This window comes from Drosophila rhopaloa, unplaced genomic scaffold (genome assembly GCF_018152115.1).
Source record: "Drosophila rhopaloa isolate 14029-0021.01 unplaced genomic scaffold, ASM1815211v1 contig_179, whole genome shotgun sequence".
Taxonomy (NCBI): Eukaryota; Metazoa; Arthropoda; class Insecta; order Diptera; family Drosophilidae; genus Drosophila; species Drosophila rhopaloa.
The window spans coordinates 192896-219755 of NW_025335060.1; the positions used below are offsets into that span (position 1 = coordinate 192896).

At 38.4% G+C, this 26860-nt stretch overlaps 1 protein-coding gene across 2 annotated transcripts in view; it reads left to right on the top strand.

Moving 5' to 3' along the window:
* LOC108041829 (transcriptional regulator ATRX homolog) overlaps positions 1-26860 on the top strand; it is a 346165-nt gene that overhangs the window by 147768 nt on the left and 171537 nt on the right. For both annotated transcript variants that reach the window (XM_044459226.1, XM_044459225.1), the window contains exons 4-6: positions 15683-15888; positions 15951-15978; positions 16045-16108. In XM_044459226.1, the coding sequence (XP_044315161.1) occupies positions 15683-15888; positions 15951-15978; positions 16045-16108 (298 nt within the window). The remainder of the gene's footprint in view (positions 1-15682; positions 15889-15950; positions 15979-16044; positions 16109-26860) is intronic.

Here is a 26860-nt window from a genome sequence, read left to right on the forward strand (position 1 = left end):
AGAAGCGAGCGAGGGAGCGCAAGAGGGGCGAGAGCGAAAGCTCGGAGAGCTTAGTGAACAGCGGCGATGCAGTGGGCCACTGACCTAAACAGTAGGTTTTACACGGAAATTATCTTGACTTCGATTGACTAATTCCCTCAACAATGTACATGCAAGCTCCATAGGCCTCAAGCTGGAATTTCAAAATCTATGAACTTCTAAGGTTTATTAGGCAGGGCCTGCCAAAAGCACAACATTAAGGGTTTAACCAGAAAAAGTTCAAGTCAAAATGGACTTGGTAAACAGATACCTCGATACGCTTGTGCTTACGACTCGCCTATGCTTAAAGGTTTGGTTAATCTAACCTTTATTTAATGTTTTTAAATATGTTTTTATAATTTTTGCAATCAAGCTTCTCCTTTGTTTTAAGGAAAACTTCATCCTTAAAGCTTTCTAACCCCGAAAACCGACGAACAACATCATTAAGACGATCCTCTATTTTATCACTTAAAAAATAGCCCGCAACTAAAGTTTTCATATGAAAAAAATTTGTTCTCCACCAGAAACGACGTAGACAAAACAAGCTTTCTGAAGAAGCGGTAGGCAAGGGAACAGCTTTATCTGTCCAACACATAATAATCCAAAGAACATGGTAGAGGCAATCAGCATGCTATGCTCGGCTGATGAAAGGTGATAGTAACTCAGAATAAACATGCCTAAGAATCCAAAGGCGGTATGTGTGAGTTGATATTGTCTTAAAACCCCCAAAAAAACTTCTTGGATAGACTGTATGTTTAAGCGCCAAGAGAGTTTTGAAAGAGAACTCGTTGAGTCCTACCACTTAGATAACTAAAGATCTATGTTAGAAGAGCACATGGAAACCCTAATAAGTCTAGCTTTAATTCAAGAAGCGAATCAAACGCTTTACTAAAATCAGAGTAAGCTACGTCAATCTGAATGTTCTTTCTGAAGCCATTTATTACAAAAGGCGTAAGCTCCAAAAGGTTTGTCGTCGAAGATCTTCGCCTTATAAATCCATGTTGACAGGGAGATATAATTGCTCTCCAAAGATGTTGCAAGTGGAGAGTAACAAATGACTTCATACAAATAAGTGGGAAGTGAGAAGATTCCAAAGATAAGGTAAACGATTTGTGGAGAACTCCACACAGACTTTATGGAGATCTAGACTTATGGAGATCGTCTTTGACTGCCAAATGCCGCGCTGACGCCAGCCAAACTCACGTGTCGGCTACCTATTTTGGAGGCCTACTTCAAACAAATCATGGCCGTCCAAACCGAAATCGAGGCACTCGACTCAACAGAGGAACAGCTGAACTACCGGGCCGAGCTGGAAGATCTGTTCCTCGCTACAAAAGTGACCATAAAGGATCAGCTTGGAGACAACGTGCACAATTCTACGCTTGCCCAAGACACGCTACTCAGGCCTGGACCAACCTCGTCTCTTAAGCTGCCAACTCTTGCGCTCCCGCAACGCGAGTACGCGGAATACAGAAATTTTATTACTAAGTTCCTGCAAGTTGTAGATCAGCAGGAAGCGCTATCGCCGATCAAGAAGTTTAATCACCTCATAAGCTGTCTCAGAGGCGCCGCCTTAGAAACCATCAAAAGGTTTCAAGTTTCAAAGTTTCAAAAAGTTTCAATACATCACATCGGCAATACGAATACGGCTCAAAATACATCTGGCAGAACGCGACAACCGCAAGCTCCACGCATGGGCCACAGCTTTACGTGCTCCACGCAAGCGTGTCCTATATGCTCTGGCAGGGATCATCGTATTTTTAGATGTTCGCGACTTCAAAACATGACGCCTGCCCAACGTCTAGAAGCTGTGCGGACAAAATCGCTGTGCACAAACTGCCTTGGAAAGGCTCATCATCCATCAAATTGTCCATCTTCAAATAGGTGCAGAATATGTTCACGGCTGCATCACACTATGCTTCACTTCGATCCGTCAGGACAGGAATCCAGGAGTCCTTGGCGGCCAAGTCCGACTAACGCGCAACCTCAGCACCATGTCGCTGAGGCCGTCGCTCACGCACACGTGGATACCCACCACGACCAAATCATTCTGGCTACAGCCATAATCCTAGTACAGGATGCTGTGGGCAACTACGTACCAGGACGTGCCCTACTGGACTCTAGCTCCCAAGTTAACTTCATGTCGTTTGCCCCGAAGCAAGGGACATATCGACATTCGAAGCATCGGCGATTCTTTTACCCGCATGAAGCATCGCACTTCGAGCGTTGTCAAGTCACGATTCGGTGAAGCAGAGTTACCCATCGAATGCTGTATAACCTCGAGAATCGCCTATCAACCCGACATTTCATCATGGAACCTCCCAGACAACGCTCCACTGGCTAATGAGAGATTTTATCAGTCTCGTCATATCGACATTCTTCTTGGCACAGAAACGTTCTTCACCGCTTTGTCTATTGGCCTAATCAAGTTGGGTCCCCATCTCCCAATGTTGCAAAAGACGATCTTTGGATGGGTAGTATCAGGGCGTACTGGCAATCAAGGCCATGCCGCCCAAGCCCATAGTTTCCTTTCATCAGAGGATTCAATAAACCTGAACTTGGAGCGCGTATGGCGCATAGAGGAAGTTTCTACTACGCCATTAACACTTACTCCACCGCAAGCTAAATGCGAATCGATCTTCCAAAAATCTGTCTGTCAAGTAGCGGATGGAAGACTGATGGTTCAACTGCCCTTCAAGGATGACCCTAATCTGTTGGGGAGGTCTCTTGAAACAGCTCGGCTAAGATTTGCATCGTTGGAACGTCGCTTAAGCCGAAACGCGAATTTGCGAGCCGAATATATGAAATTCATGGAAGAATATGAGCTCTTGTTTCACATGGAATTAGTAACCAGCCCTCTCCTCAACGAACCCCACTACTACATACCACACCACTTTGTTTTTAAACTCAACAGCACGTCAACGAAACTAAGGGTAGTTTTTGACGCCTCGTGCCCAACAAGCACCTACAAGTCCCTAAACGACATCCTTCTAGTTGGACTCACGATTCAACCAGACTTGTTTACACTCTTACTAAGGTTCCGGACTCATCGTTATGTACTAACTGCTGACGTCGTCAAGATGTGCCGGCAGGTATTAATCGATCCAGCGCATCGTAAATTTCAGTAAGTCTTATGGAGAAGCTCCAACGACCAGGAGATTCGCAAATACCAGCTGAACACCGTTACTTACGGCACCGCATCAGCGCTGTATCTAGCAATTCGCAGCCTGTCTCACCTCGCCGATCAACATGCAAATTCACATCAAATTGGAGCTAAAGCCATAAATTCATGTTTTTATGAGGATGACTTTCTCGGTGGAGCAAGTACGCTAGTTCAATTGAACCAGATTCAAACCGAAGTCATCGCTATCCTCACGGCTGGCAAGATGGAACTGGCAAAAAAAAACACTCCAACCATCAGGATTTCGTCAATGATACAACGGTCAAGGAGCTAAATCTCGACGACTACGCCACGACAAGCACATTGAGACCAACGAGAAGACATCTTCAAATTCTCATTCAACTGCAGCACAGCTCCGGAAAGGATCACAAAACGAACCATTCTCTCGGTGGCCTCATCCCTCTTCGATCCGCTGGGACTTGTCTCGCCAGTTATGGCAAAAATCCTTCTACAGAAAATTTGGCTTCTTAGACTGCAGTGGGATGAATCAGTGCCAATGACACTCCAACAAGCGTGACTATCGTTCGTGTCGTCGCTACAACATTTGGACTCCATCCCACGTTTCTGCCTGCAGCCCCATTCAGATGACCTACCACTTCACGGCTTCAGCGATGCTTCAATAAGAGGGTATGGATGTTCCATTTACGCAAGAACAAGGCGTGCCGATGGCCACATGGAAGTTCATCTAATCGTCTCAAAGTCGCGTGTGGCACCAACGAAGAAGAAGACGATGCTGGAGCTCGAGCTCTGTGGAGCGCATCTTCTAGCACGACTCTATAACCAGATAAAGGCAGCTTTTCTACAACACACGCCCGAGACTTTTCTGTGGACAAATTTACAGCTGGTGTTGCATTGGATTCGACAACATTCTGCGACACTTTCTACGTTTGTCGGCAACCGGATATCCGATATCCAAGAATTCACTCCAGACTGTCACTGGAGGTTCGTTCCGACACGGCACAACCCAGCTGACATGATCTCCAGAGGATGCAACCTTTGATTTTGCGACCGATGTCGGAAGAAAAACCCCTTCACTACGAGGTCACTTTCCCCACTGGAACTGCGAAGGGCCATGCTTTGCCCCGCATGGAACCTACAACAGCGATATTTCATCGAGGAAATAACTCTTTTGCAAAAAGGCGCGCCGGTTCGTAGCCACATTAAATTCTTATCGCCCTTCTTGCAGATCACAGATGGATTCAACCTAATTCTCGTCGGAGGACGATTGGAACTCGCATCGATCCCAGACGCGTTCGAGGAAAGGTGCCCGTTAAAAGCTACATCGCAATATTTGAGTGCTTCGCCACGAAGGCGGCGCATATCGAACTCGTCGGAGACCTATCAACTGATTCGTTCTTGGGTGCTCTGAAGCGGATGATCGCCAGACGTGGTCTACCTTCAGACAATGCGACGAATTTTGTAGGAGCGAGCAACAAGTTGCAAGACCTGAAGGACTTTTTCTTCATCACCAAGAACCAGCAAGACATTATATCGTACTGTACAAACGAATTTGTAACGTTCCATATCATACCTCCTAGGGCTCCACACTTTGGCGGCCTCTGGGAGGCTGCTGTTAAGAGCGCCAAGAATCTCTTGTGCCGCACGCTCAAGGATGCCCGACTGACCTTCGAGGAGCTCTCAACTGTCGCTGCTGAGACTGAGGCGATCCTAAACTCTCGCCCGCTCTCTCTACACTCATCGGATCCTAGCGATTTGGCCGTCTTAACGCCTGGTCATTTCTTAACCGGGGACTCCCTTCGAGCACTCCCAGACTGGCCTGTCAAGGATGATCAGCTCAACTGCTCTCAAAGATGGAAGCGTGTCAGCGCCATCAAGCAACTCATCTGGAGGCGCTGGTCTACGGAGTATCTTCACGAGCTTCAGGCCAAATCAAACTGGAAGACTGGATCTTCGAATATTGCAGTCAACGAAATGGTCCTAATCCACGAAGACTATGTCCCTCCTCATCGATGGCTGTTAGGTCGCATCGAAGCAACTATACCAGGTCAGGACAACCACGTCCGGATGTCCGGACGTCGAAAGGAATTATAAGGCGACCTTCACAAATTGGCCCGTTTACCAATTAATTTTAAGTAACTAAGTACTTTCAATGGGGCCGGAATGTTGGGGCACTATTGAATCTTGAGAAAAACATGAATGTAATTTTGAAGTATTAATCTGTCTTGAAGTGTATTGATCTAATTTGTTAACCTGAGCTGCGCTTTCAGTGGTAAAGCTTAAGTTCACGCTCTCATGTAATTTACCACACTGACCACGAAGGCTATTATCCTGTTCCATCAAACAGTATTTTTGTTTCATTTAATCCCATCGGTGGGTCAAAACCATTTTCATTTTCTTTCAGTTATTTAAACATACATTTACATTCCGTTTGTGCACTTTTGTAATAATACCTAAAAATTGCTTTAATCTCGTAATTCTGTTCTGTGTTTTCTCTTCTTGTAACCCCGTCGATTCTCTTTTCTGCGTTGTTCGTCGTAAGTCGTAGTGCTGTTTTTATACCCTTGCAGAGGGTATTATAATTTTGGTCAAAAGTGTGCAACGCAGTGAAGGAGACATCTCCGACCCTATAAAGTATATATATTCTTGATCAGGATCACCTCCTGAGTTGATATAGCCATGTCCGTCTGTCCGTCTGTCCGTCTGTCTGTCCGTCTGTCTGTCCGTCTTTCTGTCCGTCTGTCTGTTTCTACGCGAACTAGTCTCTCAGTTTTAAAGATATCGAACTGAAACTTTGCACACACCCTTCTTTCCTTTGCACGCAGTATATAAGTCGGAACGGCCGTGATCGGACGACTATATCCTATAGCTGTCATATAACTGAACGATCGGAAATGCCATAACTTTGGTGTTTGTAAAGTTAGGAAGTTGAGATTTTCTATAGGTTTTATTTTTGGCCAATCAATCTGACCTACCGAATTTCATGAGAATCGGCCGACTATATCTTATAGCTGCCATATAACTGAACGATCGGAAATGCCATAACTTTGGTGTTTGTTAAGTTAGGAAGTTGGGATTTTCTATGGGTTTTATTTTTAGCCAATAAATCCTACCTATTAAATTTCATAAGGATCGGCCTACTATATCCTATAGCTGCCATATAACTGAACGATTGGAAATGCCATAACTTTGGTGTTTTTAAAGTTAGGAAGTTGGGATTTTTGATGAGTATTAAGAATGCATCATATGAATAATTTTGGAGAATATAATTTTCAGAGTATTCTGCAAGGGTATATCAACTTCGGCTCCGCCCGAAGTTAGCTTTCCTTTCTTGTTAGTGTTACTTTTGCATGCACTTGAACTAAATTACGCTCCCGATCTCTCACTCTCTTTGTTTTGAAAGTTCTAAGCGTGCAGTTTCTGCGCTCTTGCGGAGCTAATAACTGCTCGCTTATAAATTTCAATTTGTTTTCTTGATACAGTGCTTTCAATAGGTAAAATGAGTACCAATAATTTATTCTGCTTCTGCAAAAAAAGGAGCCTCGTAATCAGGGCTGACCAATATAATATGACTTGCTGGCTGTATGAAAACATGGTGCACACCAAGTGCGCCGGTTTTACTGGCCGGACAAGTGATGACCTGTTGTGATGCTTGTGTTGAGGTTGCGAACGAGATGAAATCGTTTATGCGCCAAACTAAAGGTGCCTGATGGGGCTGATTAGCTGTTTTGGAGTTGCTAGAGATAGTTTTCGCGGAGGTATTGATCTCCTCTCTTTGCTGGATTCGCAGTTTAATGGTCGTAAGCTATTAGAAGAGTCCCCTAAGCGCAAAAAGGGGAACACCCCGCAACCAAAATCAAAAGAACAACAGAGCATTCCGGCGGATCAGCAGCTGATTTCAGCAAACCCTCAAATGTTGCTAAGATCAGCAGCTAAAAAAGATTCGGTGTCCGAACAATCCGTAACAGAATGCATGCAACCAGGGACTTCTAAGAATTCCGATTTGTCCGTAGTGGTTTCACAATTAGTGGATCCACCTATCTCTCAGAATGTAGCATCACCACGACAAGGGACTACTGATTCCGGACAACAGGCTCAAGTTGGTTTTGCAGAAACAATGTCTGCTCCACCAAAATCCCTTTCAGTGGTTCCACTAAAGAAACAAATTTTCGTTTCTCGGCTTTCCCCTGATCAAACATCTTCTGATGTATTGTCCTATATACAAGACAAAACTAAAGCCGATTGTAATAGTGTAAAGGTGGAAAAGTTTAAGTTTTCTTATGCTAGAGACATTTTATCTTTCAAGATAACTGTCCCTAACTAGCTTTTTGAAGCCGTATGCTCGGGCGACTTTTGGCCGGATAATATGGTTGTAAAAGAGTTCGAGGCTAAGATAAAGAAGAAGGGGCCCGTGGGAGTAAAACTTCCTAGTCGAGGCCAAACCCGTGTACCAATTTCAAAAAAATAACTTCTAGCCTCCTTCTTTCCTATCAGAATGCAAGAGGCTTTTTTTTTTTTTTTTTTTTTCGGACGTTGATGCACTATGATCAGCGCAAACAAGTGGCCCTTACGACACCAAGCAGTGCTTGTTACGCGCGGAGCCTAATAGGCGTAAAAACGAGATCGCGAGAAGTTAAAAGCACAATGTAGAAGCGGACAGACTAAGATTACAAATACGTACGAGACTAATACTAATACTAATTTTGTGCTAGGTAAGATAAAATTAATGATTTTAGGCTTGGCAAAGAGTCGGTAGTAGAAATAATGTGGTATAGTCTATTATAGTCGTTACACAGTACTCTAAACGGTTCATGCATATCAAAGTTAGATTTACAAATATTTAATGTAAGAGGAACATAGTTCCTGGTAATTCTATTAGGCACGGAGAAGCTTATGCGACCCAGTAACTCGGGACTCTCCACATCCCCGTGAATAAGTTTATAGATAAAAGTTGTGCCAAGCATCGTTCTACGGTTTACTAAGGATGGTAGATTAATTAGGAGAAGTCTACTAGAGTAGGATGGTAAAATAAGGCTTGCATTCCAGTTAAGGCCCCGTAGAGCAAATAATAAAAAGTTCTTTTGCACAGACTCTATCCGGTCTATATGTACACCATACTGAGGACTCCAAACTGCAGAACAGTACTCCAGGATTGGACGGACTAGTGAAATGAAGAGAGTCTTTGTAACATAGGGATCATCGAATTCCTTTGACCACCTTTTAATAAATCCAAGTACTCCCCTGGCTTTATTCACCATAGAAGTAATATGGTCACAAAACTTAAGTTTAGGGTCAAGGAGGACGCCAAGGTCATCGACATGCGTAATTCTAGACAACGCGCAACCACCCAGCGTATACGTTGCATATTGTGGGTTCACCCGAAAAAATGTCATTACTTTGCACTTAGCGCTATTTAAATCCAAAAGATTTTCACAACACCATGTTTGAAAAGCGTTTAGGTCAGATTGTAAGTCTGAACTGCTAGAAATTTCTTTATATTGCAGGCATAACTTAACGTCATCTGCGTACATAAGGACACGCGACTTTGTCAAGACTAGAGGGAGATCGTTTATAAATAAAGTAAAAAGAAGTGGGCCAAGGTGGCTTCCTTGTGGGACGCCTGAAGTAACTCGGATCAAATCAGAGATCGAGTTTTTAAAGAGGACTCGTTGAGTCCTACCACTCAGATAACTTGAGATCCATGTTAGAAGATCACATGGAAACCCTAATAAGTCTAGCTTTAATACAAGTAGCGAGTGATTTACTGAATCAAACGCTTTACTAAAGTCAGTGTAAACTACGTCAGTCTGCATGTTCTTTCTAAAGCCATTTATTACAAAAGACGTTAGCTCCAAGAGGTTTGTCGTCGTAGATCTTCGCCTTATAAATCCATGTTGACATGGAGATATAATCGATCTACAAAGATGTTGCAAATGGGGTGTAATAGTGTTTTCGAAAAGCTTTGGGATGGCGGATAATTTGGATATGCCTCTGTAATTACTTGTATTGCATTTATTTCCTTTCTTATGAAGGGGAATGACAAAGGACTCCTTCCAAATAAGTGGGAAATGAGATGTTTTTAAAGACAAGGTAAACAATTTGTACAGAGGTCTACACAGAGTTTCAGCACAGTACCTCAGCACGCAGCCTGGAACTCCGTCCGGACCCGGTGAATAGACAGGCTTTACTTTATGAAGATCCAAAAGAAGGGAGCTTTCGCTTAACCTCGGACAAAAAATCAAGTTCGACTTGAGTATGGCATTTGAATAAGACGGATTTGGACGGGATGAAACAGAATATGTTGTCTGGAAAAACTGGGCAAATAGATCGGCAATTGCCTGATCAGAATTTGCCGTAGAGTTTTCGAATGATAGTGATGCAGGGTAACAGGCGGATTTACGCTTAGTGTTAACAAAATTATAAAACTGTTTTGGATCTTGTGAAAATTGGACCCTACAACGAGTCAAATAGTTTTTATAACACCGGGCGTTAAGCACGATAAAATTTGACCGAGCCCTTAGGTACCGAGAGAAGGCAGATTGTGAACCGCACATTTTAAATTTATTTAAAAGTCTGGACTTAATATTTTTTAGGTGTGACAACTCTTTATTAAACCATGGAGGTTTATTTGAAATTGACGGATAGTATAACGGAACACACAGATAAAAGAAGGAATTCAATGCATTATAAAAGATATTAACGGCCTTAGCCACGTTAGTGCATGAATAAAATTCGGACCAGTCATAGCCGGATATAAAAGTATTTAAAAGATGAAAGTTTGCCTTACGAAAGCAGCGGATTCGTTTAACCGACTTTTCGGATTTTTTATTCAGCTCTGTTCTTGCGTCTACAGTCAGCTCTAGAGTTGGATGATAAGGATCTTCCGGTTGTGTAAGTGGTGACGTTCTTGATAGGCAAACGCCTTCTGAATTTGAACTTGCATAGCAATCTCACTAAATTGTATTCCGATAGCCTTTTCTTTGCATCGCATATTATTGTGTTTACAGAAACCTGGTTAAAGCCGGAGATCTTTAGCCCCGAAGTTTTTCCAGGTAAGTACACAATATATAGGTATGACCGTGGAGTCTTAATTGGATAATTGATTCAAACCTCCCGTCAGAGGAGTTCTTTTTTGAGGAATTCAATACCATTGAATTTATTTGTGTAAAGTTATCGCTTCCTGGTAGCTCTATATACATAACTTGCTCATATATTCCGCCGTTGTCTGAACTTCCTGATTATTTAAATCAGTCTGTTGCAAATAAGCTTTCCGAAAGGGATCAGCTGGTAGTTCTATGTGATTTTAATATACCTGGAGTTATCTGGTCCACTGAAGATGGATCGAAATCTTACTACCTATAGCACAGCATGATTTTATTGACGGCCTGCTTGACAAATCCTTATCTCAAGTAAACCATGTTCGAAATTCACTATGTCGCCTACTTGATTTGTGTTTTGTATCAAATCCTGAAGGTGTGTTTCTGTCCAGAGTAGCACCACTCACGCAACCTGAAGATCATATTACCCTACAATCGAACTTACATTTGACACGGGTAGAGTTATAGAAGAGAAATCAGAAAAATCAAACAAACGAATACATTGTTTTCGCAAGGCAGACTTTCTGAGGCTAAATAATTTTATTTCTGGCTATAATTGGTCTGATCTTTACTTGTGCAATTAATGTTTTGTGCAGTTAATGTTTTTTACACTGCAATAAACTCATTTTTAATTCCTGTGTTCCGTGGTAATATCCGTCAATTTTCAAAAATCACCTTGGTTTAGCAAAGAGTTAAAACACTTAAGAAATGTAAAGTCCAGACTTTTTAGGAAATATAAAAATACCGGTTCTCAATCTACTTTAACTATATATTTAAGTGCTCGGTCCAGATTTACCATGCTTAATGCTCAGTGTTACAATAGTTACTTCAACCGTTGTAAGGTCCAGTTCTCTCACGACCCGAAACAGTTTTATAACTTCGTTAACAGCAAGCGTAAATCTAATTCCTTCCTCGCTTGTGTTTGAAAACATGACCAGGCAATAGCTGATTTATTTGCCTAATTTTTTCAAACGACTTACTCTACTTTAGATAATTTATCACAGCCTTATTCTTACACCATATCGAAGTCAAACCTCATATTCCGTCCTACTTTAACAGACAGCTGTCTTCTTTTGGATCTTCTTCGTATTAAGCCTGTTTATTCGCCAGGACCCGATGGTATTCTTGGGTGCGTGCTTAGGTATTGCGCTAATGCCCTGTGAAGAGGTTTCACAAGTTTACCTTATCTCTAGAAACTTTTCAATTTCCAAATATTTGGAAGGAATCATTTGTTATTCCTTTTTACAAAAAAGGTAACCAGTTAGACCCCAGTAACTAAATCTGGTCAGTTAATGTTTTTTACACTGCAATAAACTCATTTTTAAATTCCTGTGTTCCGTGGTACTATCAGTCAATTTCCAATAAATCAACTTATCTGTGCAAACCTCTTCACAAGTTGTTTACCTTATCTGTAAAGACTTTCCAATTCTTAAATATTTGGAAGGAATCATTTGTTATTCCTCTTTTCAAAAAGGTAACAAGTTAGAAGCCAGTAACTGCAGAGGTATATCTAAGTTGTCAGCTATTCCTAAGCTTTTTGAAAAAATCATTACTAATCGTTTGCTGCACCTTTGTGATCAATCATTTCTACGTCATTAAAAGTAGATCCACAATTCTGGAGCTTACTACATTTGTGAGAAAGGGCTTTAATAGTAGTTTTCAAACAGAAGTCATTTAGACTGACTTTAGTAAAGCATTTGACTTTGTAAATCATTTACTTCTCGTTCGGAAGCTTGACCTGTTAGGTTTTCCAGTTAATCTCTTTATATGGATCTCAAGTTACTTGAATGGCAGGTTACTAAGGGTCATTTTCAAAAATTATATTTCTAAAATTCTCCGTGTTACCGCCGGTGTCCCACAAGTGGTCCAAATTCTAAATCTCTAGCTTTAATAGTTTCCAAGATCTCGACGTTCATACAAACAGAAGAACGGACAGACGGGCAGACACATGGACATGGCTTAATCGTCTCGGCTATTGATCCTGAACAAGATTATATATACTTTATAGGGTCGGATACGGTACCTTCTACATGTTATGTACCTCATGGAAAGAAGTATATAAGCACTTTTTATTGTTTTTGTAGGTATCCATTATTATCCATTACTAGCGGTACCCTGTCACGCTTCGCTGTGGCATATTTCTGGATACATAAATAATAAGACACAAAGCAAAAGTTTCACAACCATTTAATTTTGTAACACTTGTTGGTATACAATGTTTTTTGTTTTTCTGTTCTCGGAATAAATGTATAGGCTATTTGGTTTATCTACACGGGAACACGCAACATACAATTGTCCGTGTGAGAAGCAATTCTCACTAAAATCTAAGCCACAAAATTCCAAAGTTTGCACCTGTGCTTTATTGATTGTTATGCGAATGCCAATCTAATTGGGAACTGCAATATTTTAAATTGAAAAGGTGTATCAGTTGGAATTATTTGAATTCTAGGGATAAGGACATCTTATCCTTTGAATGGCCCTACTATTTTTGTTGCTTCCACTACATTGTTTATTAATTTCTTGACTGCCAGTCGAGTCCCATTGCATAGTTTTGGTTGATTGATGTTTCGCAACAGGATAATTCGCACTCCTATACTCAATTTCAGTATGTGTCGTGGCATCCCTGGCAGATTAAGTGAGTTCAAAAATTCCGTTGGGTAATTTACGGCTTCTTCTATTTCCACAACGGTATCTATTGACATGATATTTAAAAAGCCTGAATGTCCAATTGAATTTCATTATTAATCTTTATTTAATTTGGCGGCAAGTTTGGCTTGTTCGCTGAGCCAGTCGCTATAATTTCTTTCAATATTCGGAAATACTTTTTGTATGATTTCTTCTTTCGATGAAACTAAATTTAAAAAATGATCTGGTTATGTTATTTCTCTTGACATTTCATCGACTGGCAGTCTTTCGTTCCCAATGTCCAGTAACTGTCGTGAGAACTCCTCCGCTGTTTGATCGTTCTGCAGCTGAAGACGCACATTTGTCGTCAACTTCAATGTACGTACGTGTCGCCACAATGCTGAATATTTTAGGCAAGCATTTATTTCGTCGGCTGGTGTCGATCGAGAAATTACTGGTAACTTTTGCCTAAAATCTTCTGAGAGTAATATTAATGCTTTCGCGCAATGATCGATCAAGAGCCTCTAGTGATTTTTTATGTGACATCGTGCATTCATCCCAAACAATAAGTTTACATTTCTGTAAAACTTTTCCCATACTTCAATGGCAACTTCAAAGCTGAATGAGCAGTTGTTCCACCGGGTAACAATGTATATCTTTTTTCGCTCTAACCGTTGCCAGAGTGAATTTGATAAGGAATGTCTTCCTAGTTCCTCCTGGAGCATCCAAGAAGAAGATACCCCCACATCCGCCCGTTATCATCTCCATATATGATATGCCTTCTGTTCACGCGTTAATTTTCCAATGTTCGAATTCACATATAAATGGAGATCCCTGTAGTCGTATCTCTGTTCTCGACCCAAATCCATATCTAATAAAGCATTTTCAGTCCTGATGGGTGCTTTCATTTCTAAATTGCTGAGAACTTTATTTGCAATAGCTAAGCACTTGTCTTCAATGTTTATCAACGTTTCGTTTTAAATTAGCGATTTAGCGTCGCTTGTGAACAGTTGTGTTTACCTTTGTGCTCTGAGTTTTTGTATTTTTTCAGTGATTTTCTGCGAGTGTTTTGTTTTCATTTATTTAGCCTAATATTTGTGTTAGTAATTTTGAATAGATCTCCCAGTAAACGGGTATGTGTTTATAGTTATTTTAACGCGCATCGACTATATCGCTATCATCCCCAATGAAATACATTTGGAGAAATTTATGTTCACTGTCTCGTAACAGAAGCAGGGAATCACCAGCTGTGTGATATATTTGTCCTCTGATTTTGAAAGTTGGCATAAATTGCGGACGCGTTATTTCTGCACCAAATTACGTCATTTGAAAGCTAGAGTTATATTTCCGAATGTTCGATAGAAAATGCTTTGATTCAGCAGTACATCCATCAAATAGAGTGCACAGAAGCTCTGGTTGTACTTCTATTTGAGGAAATTTGATTTTTCCAAAAGCGCAACAAATTCCTTTCGGTTCATTTTTAAACTTTATAGCCTGGCAGACCTGACTCATTTGGCAAACAACAACATTGCAACTTTCGCTATAGTCAACTGCTGGATTATATCTGAATGCAAGACGTTTGTATTGTATATTTTCATCTGCTCTTAACTGTTCACGCGCTTCAGCTACCCATGTCATGTGGCGTTGCATTCGGTGTCTAGCTTTCCAAAACAACAAGTCTTGCATAACCGCTCATCAACGAATTGCCGAGAGAAACAATTTTGTTCAGAGCAGTTTATAAAAGTAAAATATTCGGATAAAAAAAACTTAATTTAAACTCGTGTCAAAAGTAATGGAGCGATAAAAGAAAACTACAACAGGTTTGCCATAAGCGAAACCACTGTGGAGGATCATGGTTTGGGCAGAATTTGGCAGTCGACTGAACTAAAAACTTATAACTAAAATTATAATGATTGATTTTTCTATAAAAAATATTTGGTTAAATTTAGACTTTTAAGACTTAAGACTTTTGATCCATCGGCGGTTGCTCGTAAGCGCTTACAAAATGTTACCTCAAGGTTTTGTTGCAACAGAGCGAAGGAAAAAAGACTGTCACACAACCAACCAAATATCCTGAAACGGGAATCAAACTGTGAACAGCTCACATCACTGTTTTGCAGGATTATGTAGATTATAGCACGAATCTCACCATAAAGTTTTAAGATTTAAAGAGTCATTCCTTGAATGAAAACTATAGTTTATTAGTAATAATAATTTGTTTTCGTCAAAGACCGAAATCGATTAAGGGCACTTTCGATGTCACTGTTAAGTTAAGCAAGTGCAAAACAGCGATCACTCTAAGGGAATTGTACAATTTGTCAATCTGATTGGTTTGTTCTATGACATGCAAGTATTTCATTACCTGGTCTTTCTCGGTCTAAAAGGTTTCTCCTTGCATTTAAAAAAAAAAATTTTAAGAAGGATGAATCAATAATCACTTCAGCAAGTTATTTTTTCCGGAGGAGACGACCCAAAAAAGCCTTTTATTTTCCAAGCTTGGGTTGGGAAGGTCCTTTTTAGGTCCTTTCCCCCTTTCGTATAGGGGTATCAAAGCTGAGAATAGTGAAAGGGTAATTCCTTGGTTTCTTTTGAGACGCCCGTAACCTAAATCGGTCATTATCAATGCATCCTGCTCCAACGCTACGTGGTGAAGTCGAATTCAAGGCTTCTCGAGATAATTTTGAGTGCTTTTCTGATATAATTTTTTTTTAGCATTTTTGTTTGAAGGATTTAAACGAAAACCTAGCGTAATAAGTTATATTACTAGTAAAATTGTTCGTAAAATAAAATATATTCATTATAGACTCACGACTCCGAAAAACTGTGAAAGAACAATGCCTGTGCTCCCAAAGGATACAATTTTAGCCGATTTATTACGCCAATCTGACTTAGTATATAAATACCACGAACATGACAGTCTTTTAGAAAATAAAGTTGAGCAAGAATTAAGTGAACAAGAAAAAGCGGATGCATGGGACACCTATGAAAAGGACTTGCAAATAAACTTTGGTAACTAATTCGGTTCTTACTTCTTGAATATATATATATATTAATTATTTTTGTTTTTACAGCACAAAACGAAGAATTGGGTTCAGAAAAGTAAGTTTTTCTAGAGCGAGCGGTACCTTATAAATTAAACTTACATTAAACTAATATTTTTTTAAGGGCTCAACATAATATTCTAGTTCCACGATCGACAACGAATTTTGGTTCCACTGCAAATCTAGATGTAAGTATCGTATTATTCAATTATTGTTTATAATATATCTAATATTTTAATCGTGAGTATTTATTTCCACAAATGCAATAATTTTATGTCAAAAAATTGTATATCAGAAATTTTGTGTTTTGAATTTGCGATGGTCACGACTTTTTTACCTCGCTAAGCGGTGTTTTTTTTTATAATTTCAACAAAAATTTCCATCGTGGTGAAGGAGACATTTCCGATATTATTGATCAGTATCAGAAAGGTAGTTTCTCAGTTGTAATGTGATCTGTGGGCTGGGAAAATTCACCTGACTGGTACAGAATTCTCTTGTGACCGGGTAAGCGTAGTTTTTACATTGGTTGTGTATAGGTAAGTGCCTATTTCTATTTGGGTTGATATTATGATTTTAGTTCTTTAAAACTTTTGGTCAGAATTCGATTTTTTTTCCAATTAAAATTCAAAACTAATTTGTTAATTTTAGTTATTTTATAACAGAATCTTCTTGAAATTATTAAAGTAGATTTTAAATCATTAATTAAATCTAAGGTCTAAAAACATAAGGTTGAAACATAAATGCGCACTAAATTAAAGACAAACTGAAAGGTAACAAAACGCTTTAATGTTTTCATCGAGTTTCTCATAATGTTATGTTAAATTGATATTTAGTTCCTAACCATATTTATCATCCTTTTAAATTATGCGACTTTAATTTCTTTTAAAAATGTATAAATATGGGGACTGAACTCGAAAAAAGAGGCTTTCCTTCGCTTCCAGATCGACTAGAGGCGGTATTATTTTCATTTCCACATTTTGTTTGAGAAGTAATATTTTTTTAATTTTTCAAGTAATCAGCTGTATGACTGTCTTATGGTATTTGTACGAAAATTTGTTACTATTTTTTGACGATAATACGACGATGTATTGAGTTAAGAGTGTTATCCCAAAAATATATTTTTTTTACGTGTGGAATTACAAGGCGGTTATGCATATCGATTTATCATTTTAAATTAAAACTCTTAATATGTAAAAGCACTTTGCAGAAATAAGCACTTCCGTCTGCCGTTGAGATCTCGAAAACTAGTTAAGCCTACGCTCACAAATCGCGAAACTCTGTCATGTCATTCAGATGATACAGTACAATCCGGTTATAACGACTCCTCGTATAGTGTCCGTCCGGATATTGCGACGAAAACTCGATGGCTTTGTTGGTCCCATACAAACTTATATGGCTGGTGCGTCATCCGGGTATAACGACGTAAAATCGTTGGTCCCTTGAAAGTAGTTATAATCGGATTCTACTATACTTTAGTACCCTAAGAACATTTTAATTGCTTAACCTTCAAATATCAACTTGGACTGTAAGCCATAATATCCTGTGATGAGAGGTCGACCACAAGCGAGAGTGACAAATTCCTGGACGCACCACATCGCGGTTAGCCAGGCAACAGAGAGCCATTATCATTCTTAATCGGACCACTGTGGAAATATTTCGGAGTGGTAGTGTAACACCGAATAACTTTGACATTAGGAAACTGGATAGGATAAAGAACAAAAAGAGAGAGATAAAATCCGATTAACTCTGATTAATTAGTCAGCTTACAACGGGATAGACAGAGGAAGTGATAGATCGGGAGCGTAACAATGATAAAGTTTTGCCGTTCCAACAACTCAGCAACAATGTTATACTCCTCAGAGAGATTTTCAGAAATGTAGACAAAAAGTCGCAACAGCGTCCAAGACAAAGAGAAAGAAAGAGACAAAAAACAACAACACCAGCATGAGTAAAAAATAACTTAAATGAGGGGCCCTGGTCACTAGGTACTAAGTTTCTTCTTCTAGATGTTCCAATGGCTATATAATAATTCAGGTCTGATGTCCGCATTGATATAGGGCTTATAAATTGGATTGGAATAGACTGTCGGCTTTGAGTTTCATTTCAAGACTTATTTTATATTATACTTTACAGCTTGCAAATGGTACATGGGTATTCTGTGTGCTGCAAAACCCCTTGCTCAGCATTTGGCCGCATACAGATTCCAGGTTTTCTTACGCAGCGCAAGTTTACATAAAATGTTGCCACGCCCATTCTAACGCCCACAAATCATCAAACACTTTAGACAGCAGTTACTTCACAATCCTAAGAACATTTTAGATGTAAATTATGACGTCACTGCATGTTCAAAAACAGGGTTCTAACATTTGAGAAAGCGAAAGAGAGCGAATGAACTAACAACGGCGCTGCTCGCTCTTTGTTTGTGTTTTTGACACTGCAGTTCGGAAGATGGCGCTACCTAAAATCCGATTGATTGCCATTAACTGGGAAAATATTGGTTTCGACAATATCGTTTTTCATTATTCTTTTTGTTTAAGTTAATTTCAGTATTTAATTTAATTTATCCCTAGGCCCAAGATTTAGCTCATATGTTTATATGTATATATATTTTTTTTTTCTATCAGAATGCTATTAATATGCGTTCCTATACTTTTTTTTTGATACATGTGTTTTAGAATATCACCTTTTTAAGTTTACCTTAAACTTAAACTTTGACTTATCTATTATTTTTAATTAACATTTTTTAAGTGTGTTTAATTTTTGTTCACTTACTGAAATATTTGGTACAATCCATTTCGTTGGTTTTGCTTCGTTCGAAGCAAATTATATTCGCATAAATATAGAAAATAAACAAGAGAGAACGCTATAGTCGGGTGCCCCGACTATCAGATACCCGTTACTCAGGTAAAGGGAGTGCGAGGGAGATGGAGATAGAAACTTTGATCACGCATAACTTTTTAACGAATGGTCCGATTTGAAAAATTTCTGCTACGTTTCGATAGGCATTGATAAAACTGCATTTTTACTTTTCCGAAATATTTAAATTTTATAAAATGTATATAAGCGATTGTGGGCGTTAAAGGGGGCGTGGCACCATTTTGAAACAAACTTGCGCTGCGTAGGAACTTCTAGAATCTACATGCAAAATGCCAATCTTCTAGCTTTTATAGTTTCCGAGATCTCAGCGTTCATACGGACAGACAGACAGACAGACAGACAGGACGGACAGACGGACGCAGACGGACAGACGGACATGGCTATATCGACTCGGCTAGTGATCCTGATCAAGAATATATATACTTTATAGGGTCGGAAACGCTTCCTTCTAGCTGTTACATACTTTTGCACGAATACAATATACCCTTTTACTCTACGAGTAACGGGTATAAAAATGATAATAAGGAAGCTATAAAACCAAATTGCCTTCCAGATCTGTAAAAATTTGGGGCTTTGTCGAAAATACAGTTTTGATGTATTTACCTCCATGTTATGAAAAATTTTTCCACCAAAGATTCATAAAAATAAAAAGAAAATATTTAAATCAGTGATTGAACATTTTTTGTTATGAAAAGTAATTCAATACGTCTAAAACTAGATTTTGAAAGAAATAGAAGAATAATTCTCAATTTCCAAAATGGGTTTAATTGAAACTTGAAATCAGTGGACTGCACTGCACAATGTAATTAATAAAATCGCTATATCAAAAACATATTGATACCGATTTACACAAACATATTATTATCAATAATTGTTTTTATAATGAGTGCATTGGACATTTTGTATAAAGCGCTATATGCTACCACAATATGTGTGTATCAAAAGAGCTATAAATAGAAGCCAGGCCATCGATCTGGATAATGATTTTAAATTTAATTAAAGCACAAACAATTATTATAAAAATATGTTCAAAATAAAAATTTATGTAAAAATTTTTTGAAATGTTTATAGCAATGACATTTACGCAAAAATAAGAGAATTAAATTTTTATGAAATAAAAATGAAAATATATTAACACACAAAATGTAATACCACAGTTATGCTTAGGAATTGCTTTCGACATTCAACCAAATTTTAAGAAACATGGTTATTAGCACATACTCCAAAAATTCAGAGGAGAGCCTCTATCAATTTCAGATTTTGAAGTCGGAATGATACCTGAATTAGGTACTGACCTAGCCCTTTTCCCAGCTTTTTCATTTTGCAGCGGTTTGCAATGAAGTCAATAGTACATTTATTATTTGTAAGACACTGTAAATATTTTCGAAGTAGACATACACCCAGTCCTAGGACATATAAATGTGCTAAAAATTATGCACAACTAATACAAAAAAATAAGTCCTTAGTATGGAATGGGAGCAATTAACTCTCCAAATACGAGAATTAAAGGACACATTTGACAAGTCTTACAAATGTATAAGCCAAAATAGGCCAATACAGAAAGACACTATTAATAAACATGCAAAGATTCTTGTAGATTCTTTCAATACTGCAAGAACTTTAGTACATGAAAATAGGGCAGCGATAAATAAAACGAATTGGTTAAAATTATCTAAATTATTGATCAAATTACGTTGAAATCTAATAACTGTCAAAGATAGGTATAATTTAAATATATCGATACCGACAATTTTAAATACACCTTTGACAATAGATCAAGACATAGAACTAACGGAAAATGAAGATTCCGATTCGAGCAAAGGAATCGAAATAAAAGAAAAGAGATCTCTACATGAGCTAACAATTCCTGCAGTTATGACCAAAATAACGGTTATAACCGAAACTATAATAATCAGACCAACAACAATTATATAGGTCGTGGTTGTTATAGAGGAAACAACCGTGGTGGAAACACCAACAATGCAAATACGAACACCAACGGACAGAATAATAATAATGTCCGACAGGTACAAGCCACGTTGGAAAACCAATAAAGACCCTTAAGATAAAAAACACAGTAAAAAATACGGTTCATACCTTCAATCTTAATTTCAATCTTTTCGTTTCTCTCAAAAATGAATGCACAAATAAATTATATACATTACTAGTTGATACAGGTGCAGACATATCTTTAATAAAAGAAACTTACGAGTCCGAACAATGTGGATTATAAAAATATTACCCAAATATCGTGTGTTGGTGAAGGAACAACCAACTCAAAGGGATTAGTATCAATAGAACTTCTTTCAAGCAACTATGCTATACCACACACTTTTCATTTAGTAACATCAAATTTTCTATTCCATGTGATGGAATCATAGGCATAGATTTTATGAAAAACAAGAGAGAACGCTATAGTCGGGTGCCCCGACTATCAGATACCCGTTACTCAGGTAAAGGGAGTGCGAGGGAGATGGAGATAGAAACTTTGATCACGCATAACTTTTTAACGAATGGTCCGATTTGAAAAATTTCTTCTACATTTCGATAGGTATTGATAAACACGATAAAACTGCATTTTTACTTTTCCGAAATATTTAAATTTTTAAAATCGTATATAAGCGATTGTGGGCGTTAAAGGGGGCGTGGCACCTTTTTGAAACAAACTTGCGCTGCGTAGGAACTCCTAGAATCTGCATGCAAAATGCCAATCTTCTAGCTTTTATAGTTTCCGAGATCTCAGCGTTCATACGGACAGACAGACAGACAGACGGACAGACAGACGGACAGACGGACAGACGGACAGACGGACAGACGGACATGGCTATATCGACTCGGCTAGTGACCCTGATCAAGAATATATATACTTTATAGGGTCGGAAACGCTTCCTTCTAGCTGTTACATACATTTGCACGAGTACAATATACCCTTTTACTCTACGAGTAACGGGTATAATAATATAATAATAATATAATAATTGATTGACTTGGCTTTTCCATATCTCTAACATATTCATTTGCGGCTTTGTCGAATTATATTTTGATGTATTTCTTACCTCCATGTTATGAAATTAATTTTTTTCCCACCACTAAGCTTCATAGCTTTTAGTGCAATTCAATTCAGTTTTGAATTTTTTCTTACGAAACGAAAATTTTATTACGCCTGCCACTCGATAGTTAAAAAAATAGAAGAATAATTGCTCAATTTCGCACAGTGTTGTGCCAACGTTTGATTTCGATGTCCATGTACTCTGCGATGACAAGTAATGAAGAAGAGTTGGCTAGTTCATGTTATTCATCAACCATCCAGCAATATTGATCATACACACCACGGCCACACAAGACGACTAGAGTGAAGGTCAAGAACCTGATCTCGGTCAACTATGACGCATTGGCCATTTACTTGCTGAACATCGCTATTGTGCTATTCTGCCAGCTCTCTGGCACGGCCAAACCGCTTTGTTTTCGCCTTGTTCTCATCGCACAGTAAGCGAAATGACTGATTTCATTTTTCAACTTTAATTTAGGCGCCATTATTATTTTATATATAACCGATAGCCCAAAAATACTTTTTGTATAGATTTTTTCTGAAATGTCTTTTAGCTGTAAATTTTTACGCTATTATATTACATTTTTTATCTGCAATGTCAGTGGCCAGTGGTTTTTCGGTATGGTAATAGGAAAGTTATGCTTCCAGGAAGCTTTCGACGGTGGAAAGGTACATTAACAGAAACATTGTTATTAAAACAACATATTCCGAAAAATTTTAAAATAAGCAACAAGGAATGGCTTGATCATGAGTTGGTAATGATACCCCCGAACTTTAGTACTGGGCTTAAAGGGACCCCCCATTCTCGATTTCAAATTTTGACGATTTTCAATGGGCTGGTAAATGTACATTTATTATTTTTTAGGCTTGTAACCTTGCATCCATTTAGTTGAAGTCTTAAAAAATAAGAAAAAATTGAACACCATTTTTTGCCTTTTTTGTTGTTGTTGTTTTTTGTCATTGAACAAAAGCCCTTCTTTTCGGCGGCGCATGGGAACATCTGAAACCAAAAATTCAAACGGGATATGGCTATAGCATGAACTAGGATTATTATCTCGAAAACTAGTTAAGCCTACGCTCACAAATCGCGAAACTCTGTCATGTCATTCAGATGATACAGTACAATCCGGTTATAACGACTCCTCGTATAGTGTCCGTCCGGATATTGCGACGAAAACTCGATGGCTTTGTTGGTCCCATACAAACTTATATGGCTGGTGCGTCATCCGGGTATAACGACGTAAAATCGTTGGTCCCTTGAAAGTAGTTATAATCGGATTCTACTATACTTTAGTACCCTAAGAACATTTTAATTGCTTAACCTTCAAATATCAACTTGGACTGTAAGCCATAATATCCTGTGATGAGAGGTCGACCACAAGCGAGAGTGACAAATTCCTGGACGCACCACATCGCGGTTAGCCAGGCAACAGAGAGCCATTATCATTCTTAATCGGACCACTGTGGAAATATTTCGGAGTGGTAGTGTAACACCGAATAACTTTGACATTAGGAAACTGGATAGGATAAAGAACAAAAAGAGAGAGATAAAATCCGATTAACTCTGATTAATTAGTCAGCTTACAACGGGATAGACAGAGGAAGTGATAGATCGGGAGCGTAACAATGATAAAGTTTTGCCGTTCCAACAACTCAGCAACAATGTTATACTCCTCAGAGAGATTTTCAGAAATGTAGACAAAAAGTCGCAACAGCGTCCAAGACAAAGAGAAAGAAAGAGACAAAAAACAACAACACCAGCATGAGTAAAAAATAACTTAAATGAGGGGCCCTGGTCACTAGGTACTAAGTTTCTTCTTCTAGATGTTCCAATGGCTATATAATAATTCAGGTCTGATGTCCGCATTGATATAGGGCTTATAAATTGGATTGGAATAGACTGTCGGCTTTGAGTTTCATTTCAAGACTTATTTTATATTATACTTTACAGCTTGCAAATGGTACATGGGTATTCTGTGTGCTGCAAAACCCCTTGCTCAGCATTTGGCCGCATACAGATTCCAGGTTTTCTTACGCAGCGCAAGTTTACATAAAATGTTGCCACGCCCATTCTAACGCCCACAAATCATCAAACACTTTAGACAGCAGTTACTTCACAATCCTAAGAACATTTTAGATGTAAATTATGACGTCACTGCATGTTCAAAAACTGGGTTCTAACATTTGAGAAAGCGAAAGAGAGCGAATGAACTAACAACGGCGCTGCTCGCTCTTTGTTTGTGGTTTTGACACTGCAGTTCGGAAGATGGCGCTACCTAAAATCCGATTGATTGCCATTAACTGGGAAAATATTGGTTTCGACAATATCGTTTTTCATTATTCTTTTTGTTTAAGTTAATTTCAGTATTTAATTTAATTTATCCCTAGGCCCAAGATTTAGCTCATATGTTTATATGTATATATATATTTTTTTTCTATCAGAATACTATTAATATGCGTTCCTATACTTTTTTTTTGATACATGTGTTTTAGAATATCACCTTTTTAAGTTTACCTTAAACTTTAACTTTGACTTATCTATTATTTTTAATTAACATTTTTTAAGTGTGTTTAATGTTTTGTTCACTTACTGAAATATTTGGTACAATCCATTTCGTTGGTTTTGCTTCGTTCGAAGCAAATTATATTCGCATAAATATAGAAAATAACAAGAGAGAACGCTATAGTCGGGTGCCCCGACTATCAGATACCCGTTACTCAGGTAAAGGGAGTGCGAGGGAGATGGAGATAGAAACTTTGATCACGCATAACTGTTTAACGAATGGTCCGATTTGAAAAATTTCGATAGGTATTGATAAACACAATAAAACTGCATTTTTACTTTTCCGAAATATTTAAATTTTTGATTGATTGTGGGCGTTAAAGGGGGCGTGGCACCTTTTGAAACAAACTTGCGCTGCGTAGGAACTCCTAGAATCTGCATGCAAAATGCCAATCTTCTAGCTTTTATAGTTTCCGAGATCTCAGCGTTCATACAGACGGACATGGCTATATCGACTCGGCTAGTGACCCTGATCAAGAATATATATACTTTATAGGGTCGGAAACGCTTCCTTCTAGCTGTTACATACATTTGCACGAGTACAATATACCCTTTTACTCTACGAGTAACGGGTATAATAATATAATAATAATATAATAATTGATTGACTTGGCTTTTCCATATCTCTAACATATTCATTTGCGGCTTTGTCGAATTATATTTTGATGTATTTCTTACCTCCATGTTATGAAATTAATTTTTTTCCCACCACTAAGCTTCATAGCTTTTAGTGCAATTCAATTCAGTTTTGAATTTTTTCTTACGAAACGAAAATTTTATTACGCCTGCCACTCGATAGTTAAAAAAATAGAAGAATAATTGCTCAATTTCGCACAGTGTTGTGCCAACGTTTGATTTCGATGTCCATGTACTCTGCGATGACAAGTAATGAAGAAGAGTTGGCTAGTTCATGTTATTCATCAACCATCCAGCAATATTGACCATACACACCACGGCCACACAAGACGACTAGAGTGAAGGTCAAGAACCTGATCTCGGTCAACTATGACGCATTGGCCATTTACTTGCTGAACATCGCTATTGTGCTATTCTGCCAGCTCTCTGGCACGGCCAAACCGCTTTGTTTTCGCCTTGTTCTCATCGCACAGTAAGCGAAATGACTGATTTCATTTTTCAACTTTAATTTAGGCGCCATTATTATTTTATATATAACCGATAGCCCAAAAATACTTTTTGTATAGATTTTTTCTGAAATGTCTTTTAGCTGTAAATTTTTACGCTATTATATTACATTTTTTATCTGCAATGTCAGTGGCCAGTGGTTTTTCGGTATGGTAATAGGAAAGTTATGCTTCCAGGAAGCTTTCGACGGTGGAAAGGTACATTAACAGAAACATTGTTATTAAAACAACATATTCCGAAAAATTTTAAAATAAGCAACAAGGAATGGCTTGATCATGAGTTGGTAATGATACCCCGAACTTTAGTACTGGGCTTAAAGGGACCCCCCATTCTCGATTTCAAATTTTGACGATTTTCAATGGGCTGGTAAATGTACATTTATTATTTTTTAGGCTTGTAACCTTGCATCCATTTAGTTGAAGTCTTAAAAAATAAGAAAAAAATTGAACACCATTTTTTGCCTTTTTGTTGTTGTTGTTTTTTGTCATTGAACAAAAGCCCTTCTTTTCGGCGGCGCATGGGAACATCTGAAACCAAAAATTCAAACGGGATATGGCTATAGCATGAACTAGGATTATTATCTCGAAAACTAGTTAAGCCTACGCTCACAAATCGCGAAACTCTGTCATGTCATTCAGATGATACAGTACAATCCGGTTATAACGACTCCTCGTATAGTGTCCGTCCGGATATTGCGACGAAAACTCGATGGCTTTGTTGGTCCCATACAAACTTATATGGCTGGTGCGTCATCCGGGTATAACGACGTAAAATCGTTGGTCCCTTGAAAGTAGTTATAATCGGATTCTACTATACTTTAGTACCCTAAGAACATTTTAATTGCTTAACCTTCAAATATCAACTTGGACTGTAAGCCATAATATCCTGTGATGAGAGGTCGACCACAAGCGAGAGTGACAAATTCCTGGACGCACCACATCGCGGTTAGCCAGGCAACAGAGAGCCATTATCATTCTTAATCGGACCACTGTGGAAATATTTCGGAGTGGTAGTGTAACACCGAATAACTTTGACATTAGGAAACTGGATAGGATAAAGAACAAAAGGAGAGAGATAAAATCCGATTAACTCTGATTAATTAGTCAGCTTACAACGGGATAGACAGAGGAAGTGATAGATCGGGAGCGTAACAATGATAAAGTTTTGCCGTTCCAACAACTCAGCAACAATGTTATACTCCTCAGAGAGATTTTCAGAAATGTAGACAAAAAGTCGCAACAGCGTCCAAGACAAAGAGAAAGAAAGAGACAAAAAACAACAACACCAGCATGAGTAAAAAATAACTTA